A 9,517-nucleotide genomic window follows, 5' to 3' on the forward strand; every position below is an offset into this window, starting at 1 on the left:
TTAACATTTACAAAATTAGCCTACAATAAATAAGTCTATTTAATGAAAGTAAATGTCCATGTTTAATAAAAAAAATCTTAATGAAATGAATAAAAATATTGAGGTTGTTAAATTTAGTTTTATACATGTTCTCATATTTATAGTTATATATTTTGTTGTAATGTGATAATATCAAGGTTTACTGGGTTTTATATGATTCTTTGCTCTTTTTTTCACACTGTGGGTTTTAGTGAAGTTTACTGAAAACAAACATCAACAACGAACACAACGATTCCTCCTCAGCATTCAGCAACCCCACGCGAGACTCCATGTTTGTAAGCGTTGCTATGGTTGTTCCGACAAACTACTTCTCTCAGCTACTTCCGGTTGGTTTATAGGACGATTACTCAGAGTCGCCCCCTTTCGTTTAAAAAGAATATTACAACAGTGAGCGCGTCAAGTATAAACACCTCGTGCGTTTGTGGAGCTGCGCGCGCAGTCAGGCGGAAGTATAAACAAGTCTTTAGCTCCATGAGGATGAAGTTGATGGTCCAGGAGCTTTTCTTTTAAGAAATCTGTCCATATTCTTTTGCACTACACACGCATCGTCACATGCTAATTATTAGGATAAAACACATGCATATTGTTGTTGACGTGCTGCTGACAGGTCAGACAGGGGAGGGAATTATTATATATGTTTATTATTTCAGACATCAGATATTTATCATATATATTAAATGATTTAAACACATTTTAGAAATGTTTGAAGGATTTTTACAGGGCACCCCTGCTCTCATCAGACGACGCCCCAGTTGGGAAACACTGGTCTATAGTATAGTCATTGATGGAGAAGGCCATAGACGGATATAGACACAGACTGATACGGTCTAAAGCAGGGGTATCAGACGTACAGCCCGCGGGCCAAACCCAAGGCAGCAGCAGAATTTTGAAAGTGAAAAAAAAAAAGCATAAAAGACACGAACTTGAAATTTTTAATAAAATGCTATTCCTAAATGGTCCGCTAGGGGCGCACTGTTTGTCAGAGTACAGGACGCGGCACAACTCTGGGACTCAACCCCGTACAGACTGCACATTGCTACCATCTGCTGTTTGTTATTACAGTGAAGTCTACCCTATCTTCTACTCGTCCCCACACTCTCATTAACCAAAATGTCTTCGTCAAAAAGGAGAAAAGTGGATACAGAGTGTAGAATTTTCCAAGAAAAATGGGCCGCTTCCTATTTATTCACAGAGATGAAAGGGTAATAGTTAAAAAAAAACGTGCAATTTAATGTTAGTCAACAGCTTCACTACAAAAGAGTTTGTTTTAATGGAATCCTATTGCTCATGCAAATGCCATCCATTTTAAAGTGCAATACTTTATTTTTCAGTTCCAAATACCTGTGATTGAAAGGTTTTTGCATTTATACACTGTGACCAGTTGTAATGCGCACATGTAAATGATAATCAGAAGCATATTGCACATGTTTGTGTTAAGAAATCTGAGTTTGTTCATGATCTGTTTTGTAAAAGGATATTTCATTAAATATGAAGATTTTCCTAATGTACTTGCTCTTCTTTGCATGAAAACATAGGGGAAAACATGGACTTATTTATTGGTAATTATGCTATGGTTTTACTTGACACCCCTGGTCTAAAGTATAGATGCTACTCAATCATTGAAGTTTAGAGAAATCTTATCAGGGGGCATGTGGTGGTTTAGCGGTTGAGGCTCTGGGTTACTGATCAGAAGGTCGGGGGTTCAAGCCTCAGGACTGCTAAGCTGCCACTGTTGGGACCTTGAGCAAGGCCCTTAACCCTCTGTGCTCCAGGGGGCGCTGTATCATGGCTGACCCTGCGCTCTGACCCCAACTTCCTGGCATGCTGGGGGATGCGAAGAAAACAATTTCACTGTGCTATGATGAATAAAGACTCATTATATGCCATCCTCCTGTTGATGGATTTTAGACAAGCGTCATACCCATGGTCACTCTCTTGAGATTTTAATCTGCCAGAACTTTGTCTCACAACCCAAACAATTGTTTTGGGAGTTGTTTGGTGCGATTGTGATCTGCAAGAACCACCATGTCCACCATGCACGTACCTATAAATTTGGCCTTACTATAAAAGCTCTAGGTTATTAGAACCATCGGATAAATATAACCCTGTGATTCGAATGACGTTTACCAATAATCACTGTGGTATGAACATGATTCCTAGACATTGTTTTTACACTGGCTTTAACACTAAAAAGACAAATAAGTTAATTCAGCGAAGATTTCATAACGGCAACACGTTTTGTTTATTTAATTATTTATTTGGATCCTTTTTTTGTTTCTTTTTTGTTTGTTTGTTTGTTTTACATCACAAAACAAATGAGTCGTGATCATTTTTACAGTTTCCTTCTGTGCAGCTAACAATCTTGCCATTTTCAAAAACAGGGAGATAAAATAATTTACACATTTTTTTGTCCAATATCTACAAAAATAAAATCAAAGTAATAACTAGAGCTTTACATAAAAGAACATTTTATAAAACAAGAGTGTGGTGTCTATATTACATGAGTGAACAAGATTGATAATAATAATAATAATAATAATAATAATAAAAACACAATAATAAAAGAATAAAGAATTATATGCACACAGTAGTTTCCACAAGCTCTGGCTCTTGCAGTTTGCCTCCCCCGCCTTATTGTGCATAAAATGTTTACAAAACAACGTGTGAACATGTGGAGATGGAGAGACATAGGGCTGGGGAGGTGAAATTAAAGTATAAAAATGGTGAGATGATGAAAAACTGTGCATAAGTTAAAGCTAAGAAGAGAAATAAGGTCAACATTTCTCCACCTGAGTTACACAGTAGTAAGACACACATTAAATCCACTCGTACTGATAAACCTCAGCAGTGGAAAAATACATCTTCCTTCTCCCTTTGTGTGTTAAAATTTACCGGCTAAACACGACGGAGTTTTAACCTAGTGTTAGGCGAATCAGATTTATTATGATTTTGCTCAGTGACGGACATCTCTGGGCAACAAGAGCAGAGCTCAGGTTAGATCTGATCAAACAATCAGAAGCTTCATCATGACATCACCTTTAGCTTTCAAATTTCTTCATGTAGATTTCTTCATTACACACGTTTACATTTTTTAAAAAATTATTATTAGCCAAGTCACTAGGGACATTATGCACAATGTTGTAGTGATGTCTTATGACCAAGCTGTTGAGTCGCTGGTTGACTCAGGAACAAATTTTCAAGCACAACTTTCTGCAGAAGCAAAACTCCGGGGTGGGGGGGGGGTTGGAGCTGATCCAGCTCCTGCTACCTGGGCAGAGTTGAACTAAAACTCCAGGGAGTGGATTCCAACTGGATCCAAGTCCTCCTATTGGGAGAACAGAGTCGAACCCAAGGTTCAGGGGGTGGAGTCAGATCTGAGCTAGCTCCTCCCACCTAGTGGGAGTTGAACCAAAATTCCAGGGCATGGAGTCAGACATGACTTAGCTCCTTCTACCTTGGCAGAGATGAAATAAAACTCCAGGGGGTGGAGTCAGACCTGATTCAACTCCTCCTACTTGTGCAGAGTCAAAATAAAACTCCAGAGGGTGGAATCAGACCTGATCCATACTCCTTCAACCTGGGCAGAGTTGAAATACAAACTCCAGGGGGTGGAGTTGAGAGTCAAAATAAAACTCCAGGGGTGGAGTCAGACCTGATCCAACCTCCTTCTACCTGGGCAGAGTCAAAATAAAACTCCAGGAGGTGGATTACGACTGGATTCAAGTCCTCCTATTGAGAGGGCGGAGTCGATCCAAAGATCCGAGCGTGGAGTCGGATCTGATCTAGCTCCTCCCACCTAGTGGGAGTTGAACCAAAATTCCAGGGCATGGAGTCAGACATGATTTGGCTCCTTCTACTTTGGCAGAGTTGAAATAAAACTCCAGGGGGTGGAGTTGGGAATCAAAATGAAACTAAGGAGGAGTTGGGAGTCAAAATAAAACTCACGGGGGTGGAGTCAGACCTGATCCAACTCCTCCTACCTGGGCAGAGTCAAACCACACTCCAAGGGGGGTGGAGTCAACTCAGCGTTTTTGTTGCTCCGTGTTCTAAAGCACCTCATGAGTTAGGGATTAGTGGTTAGGCTTTATGAAGATGGATTAGGTCCAGCTCCACCTCTTAGACTTTTAGTTCTGCAGTATGAGCTACCTCTGAATTTCACTTGTTCGCCCAGGGCCATCCGTCGCTAGACAAAAATCAAGACGCGCTGATCTCAGATACCATTTTTTAAACCGGCAGCCAATCCGATCTCAGGTCAGTGTGAAATGGGTCGGATCGAATCCCTTCATGTGTCATCGCTGAGGTGAGGGACAAACTTCACAGTATTTACATCACGCAGACTTGATATCATCACAGATAACATGATATTAGGCTACATATATAGATTTTTATAAATACGTCCCTCTCAGCAGTGACAGTCTGCGTATACAGCAATACAGTAGTGTGCAGTGTAGCAGTGGTGGTGCTGTGCTACATACACTCTGAGAGAAGAAAAGAAAGAAAAAAAAAAAACCCTCACTAAACTGTACCTTCCCTCGTCACTGGGCATAGCACGCATCTTTTACACGATAACGAGAACATTGCGTACGTTTTAACCGATTTAGGGTACACAGCTGGACCTTAAGACCCACTGTAATATTTTAAAAGTTCACCCCTTTCCCAGTAAAACACACACACTACAGGTATGAAAGATGTGTCCAGTGACGAGACAAGGTACTTGTTTTTGTAGCGAGGACGAACTCCTGCATTAAACGTTGTGCGTAGAGATTAAATAGAGAACGCAACAAAAATCAAAACCACTCTCGCTAGTCCTTCATCACTTCCTCTCGTATAGTGTTAATTTAGCAAAGAAACGCTACAACACAGTACACAATGATAGTAATGCAACATCCTTACTCAGGACCACAGTGCAAAACAACCTGAAGTGTGTGTGTGTGTGTGGGGGGGGGGGTTTTTTGTTTGTTTTTTTTTAAATGTCTTCCATCCACACACACAGTATAAAGGTGAGTAGTGGTGGAGAAACACATCCATAGCGGACACAGGTGCATTATGGGAAATTAAACCCATCGTTCCCCTTTTCTGACTGATGAGTGAGCGCTGAACGCGAGTACAGGTTATATACATACAGCAGGTAAAGTGCTGGGGCTTCCTTCAGAGGACGGAGTCATTTCCTCAGCCAATCCCGTTCAAGCGCGCCTTCCTCGGTTAACCTTCATTGACGCTACCATCGTATCAACCTCGCTTTACCTTCTTTTATCGCGCACCGTTAAACCGTCTACGTATCAACATTTCAGAACGTTCCTCCTGAACTTTTTCTTTCTTTCTTTCTCGTCTTCTTGCTTACCAGCTTTCGTGTTCTGAAGCTTCTTCTGTCCTCTCTCTCGCTTTCCCATGGTAGAGGACACGAACAACATGCATCATATTCCTGGCTTCTCTCACGAGCAAAGCATGCTGGGATTGTAGGAAGGAGCTACATAGGATGTGAAAGGTGACAGAAATGCTGGTCCCTTAGTTTTTTCCTTTGTTTATTTGAAAAAAAATCCTTCAGCACATTGTGTGTGTGTGTGTGTGTGTGTGTGTGTGTGTGTGTGTGTGTGTGTAAGAAAGAGAGAGAGAGACATGTCAGAATCCTGTGGACTGTATCACAGGCTGAGTGGCGTCTGTGGCGTCTCCTTCTTTCCCTGCAGAGAGTCCGAGAGAGACAGAGAGAGAGGGAGAGAGGAAAAGCATTATATAATATAAAGGAATATTATTACATTACCAAAACTGCAATCCATCATCCAGACATGCCTGAATTTTTGTAAATTTGCTGGACGTTTACAAATGTACTTTTACAGCACAACTACATTACACACATGCATAACTTTAAGCAGTACAGTATGATGTCATCTTTGGAGGGCGGAGCCTATGGAGTGAAACGACACCAATTGGATTCCAAATGGATTCTGGTTTCCAAGATGGCCGCCCTCATAGTCTTTCAGTGTTCAGCTTTACACTGTTCACAGCAGGTCACTCTATCTCCTAGATCACATCAGCAAGTCTCCATGACATCACTGAAGACCAGTGCAGCTACATAATGCAGTTCCTGGGAGTCATGCCAGTGACTCGGCTTGGCTAGTGTGACGGTGTGGATAGTGGTATTAGCATGAAAACTGAAGCATCGGAAGCTGATTTGTGTGCGCGTGAGAGAGCTGGACAGACGAAAGGACTAAAGCACCGCTGCATCACTCTAGGTAGAGATTATAAATCTTGAACGGGTTAAAAGGTAAGATTTGTAAAATAAATAAATAAACAAAACTCATTTACTCATTGAGCCTGCCCACATTTCCACTCATGTACACAAAGCTCCGCCCCCAAAACGTACAATGGTTCAACAAGCATTAGCATTACCAAGGACTGTCACGACCTCACTCTCAATCTCACTCGGACATTCAAGTGTGTGAAAGCCGAAAGCTACAACTCTATAAATACATGCGACTTCTCCTCATAACGATTTAAGAGGATCTAATGAGGCGTTGGGGGGCGTGTCTATAAAATGATTGACAAGACGCCAATTCAAACACAAGCAAACATTTCCAAACTGGCTTTTTTTTTCAGCTACTTAATACATTTGTACCGAGACAATGGCTCAAAATATTATTTTCCACATTACTTGTACAAGTAAGGAGTGAAAAATATTGACTACTGCACTTTTAAAGGTCACATGATGTCACGTCATTAATTATACAGTTTAACACGCAAGTCGTTCAGGGTGGATTTCTCCTCAGAGTATATGTAATATACTTTCCAGACTGCAAGAACTTGTTCATCCTTTATCAAGTTAGTGAAGCATGATACATGGTATAATTTCTTTAATTCACTAACAGTAATGTGGCTAAGCGTTAGAGGTCAATCGGCAGGATAACAGATTGATGGAACTATCGGTTATCGGTAAAAATCCACACAGATAGTTTTCCCGGTCTCATCCGTTGCGTGAGCGGCTTAAAGAGGGTCTGCTGTCATTATACGGTACGAGAGCGGCCACTAGAGGCGAAATAAAAACTACCGCTGACTAATTTTGTTGTGTTATTTGAAGTGTTATTTGATTCATTTTGGATGTCTGGATTTTTATTTATTTGGAGCGTTACTTTTTGGTTCGGTTTGAATATATACATTTTATTTATTTAAATATTTATTAATAGTTAATATATATTAATATTTACATACTTAATTCATTTTGTGTTTTCATTCAGTTTCAATTACTAAAACTTAATTAATGGAATGATTAATCGGTTATCAGCAGGTACCGTCCAACTTAGGTATCGGTATGGATCAAATCCACTATCCTTTGCCCTCTACGAAGTATGCGCACTTTCTAGAAAGTCTGCCTAATTCACCTTTGATCCACTCACCGTCTCCGGCCCCTCTATCCATGGATGGCATCCTGACAACAGAAGCAGCTGTGTGGATGACGTCATCTGAATTTTGCCTTACAGGAGACTTCTTTTCTGTCTTTACACGTCTGTAATGGTCGACTTCGATCTCCTGTAATGGGGAAAGAAAAAAAAAGTAACCAAAAGGCTCTCATAAAAGAGCACTTAAGAACAGAAAAAGAAAGCGTCAGTGAAATGACTTGAGCATGGATATCTCCTACATGCAAGCGGTGTGTTCACGAGTGTGTTTGTGTTCACCCGGAGCCGATGCAGCTTTTTCATCAGCTTGTCCATCGTTTGAAAAATCTCGTCCACGTTCTTTATCGCATGCTGCTGTGTGCTGGCCTGTGATTGGCTGAGCCCCGCCTCGTTACTCGACACCTCCAGATGGGACCGGCGTGGGCTTTCCTGCTCTTCGTCGTCTTGCTGTGAAGACGACGATGCGGCTTCCGGTGCCTCTGAAGGACTCGGGTCGCTCACCTCGTCCGTGCTGCTCTCTTCAGTAAGAGCTCCCATCTGGTCTCTGGGCATCACCAGGTAAAACATGTTCCCTGAAGACAGAGACGGGTGCACGAGCTGAAAGCGCGAGCTCTCAGGAACGTGCACCAAGTTACACAGATACAACCAGAATCTCAGGATGTGCATTAGGATAATACGCGTATATCCCACGTCGATGTTTAGATATTCACGGATTATAAATAACGTGTGATCTTCAGTGCTCTGCTCAAACTGATCAGCTTTTCAAAAACTTTCACAGCAATACCGCCACCTACTGGTCGAGCCAAGCCTGCATCGCATCAACATCACTACTTCCATGTTGGATTTCTCATTAACGAGACGTTGAACGTTGCTGGAAAATGGTGAGTGAGTAAAGAAGCTTGCGCTGTCGTGTTTATAGTCTTAGTAATAACAAATGGCGTCCCTCTGTGGCGTCTGAGCGACACAGAACCGCTACCTTCTCGCGGGAATAACAGGAAGAAATACAGCATCAACCAACAAAACAACACCGGAATCGCAACACACATCACAAATCTTTCAATATAAACAATTTTCATATGTTTCAGGGTGAAGTTTTCCTTTTAAGACTCAGTCATGAACCTACGATCTTTTCCCTTTGTGAAAAGGAAGCAGAAAAAAAATTAAGCTTCCGGGTTCAATTTCTCAAATAAACGACCCAGCACCAGCATAAACAATGCTCTGAACGCGTTGTTTTCTGATCGTTATCAGGTTTAGCGTGCTGATTGCTTGTTGTGTACACGGTTACGTTTTCATCACAAAATGGTTTCAAATTAAAAAGTTGAAAAATCCTCTGAATTTCATTAGGCTGTGGACACCCTGGCTAGGTATTCCGTCCATCCTTCCATTTTCCATATCGCTTATGCTACACAGGGTCATGTGGAGCCTGGAGGCTGTCCCAGAGGATACCCTGGACGGGGTGAGAATCCAGCGCAGGGCACAATCACACACACACACACACACACACACTACGGACAATTTGGAAATGCCAAATCAGCCTACGACGCATGTCTCTGGACTGAAGGACGAAACCGGAGGAAACCCCCAAAGCACAGGGAGAACATGCACACTCCACACACAGGGCAGACGGGGGATTCGAACCCCCAATTCGATGTGCGAGGCAAACGTGCTAAGCACTTATCCACCCTCCGCCCCAGGTAGTTATTATATTAAAGCGCACCTATTATGGTTTTGAAACGTGCCTAATTTTGTTTTAAAGGTCTCATACAGTAGATTTACACGCCTCTGAGGTCAAAAAACACTTCAATGAGCTCATAATTTAAACTGCAGCATTGTTTCCTCTAAGAGTCACAAACGACTCGTTAAATGATCCATACTAAAGGATTCATTCTAAACTCCTTTCAGAGAGCATACTCTGCACTGATTGGTCAGATGTCCCAGTCTGTTGTGATTGGTCTACCGCTGTCAGCATGTTTCAAAAAGGAACCGCCCACTACCGTAACAGGTTTCAGCTCCGTCTGTCAGCGAGCAGCCGATGAAGACCAGAGGCGGAGCTTTTTGTTACAAACCTACGTAGGTTAGTACAGGAAGTA

At 41.8% G+C, this 9,517-nt stretch overlaps 1 protein-coding gene across 6 annotated transcripts in view; it reads right to left on the bottom strand.

The window, feature by feature from the left end:
* Positions 1 to 2,275: 2,275 nt before the first annotated feature.
* arhgef11 (Rho guanine nucleotide exchange factor (GEF) 11) overlaps positions 2,276 to 9,517 on the bottom strand; it is a 41,367-nt gene continuing 34,125 nt past the window's right edge. For 4 of the 6 annotated variants that reach the window (XM_053681544.1, XM_017472097.3, XM_053681543.1 and 1 more), the window contains 3 exons: positions 7,707 to 7,999; positions 7,413 to 7,560; positions 2,276 to 5,717 (listed from right to left, as the gene is read on the bottom strand). In XM_053681544.1, the coding sequence (XP_053537519.1) occupies positions 5,659 to 5,717; positions 7,413 to 7,560; positions 7,707 to 7,999 (500 nt within the window). In that variant the 3' untranslated portion in view covers positions 2,276 to 5,658. The remainder of the gene's footprint in view (positions 5,718 to 7,412; positions 7,561 to 7,706; positions 8,000 to 9,517) is intronic. The other 2 variants (XM_017472102.3, XM_053681542.1) reach the window with 1 other exon arrangement.

This window comes from Ictalurus punctatus, chromosome 7, assembly GCF_001660625.3.
Source record: "Ictalurus punctatus breed USDA103 chromosome 7, Coco_2.0, whole genome shotgun sequence".
NCBI classification, from domain to species: Eukaryota; Metazoa; Chordata; class Actinopteri; order Siluriformes; family Ictaluridae; genus Ictalurus; species Ictalurus punctatus.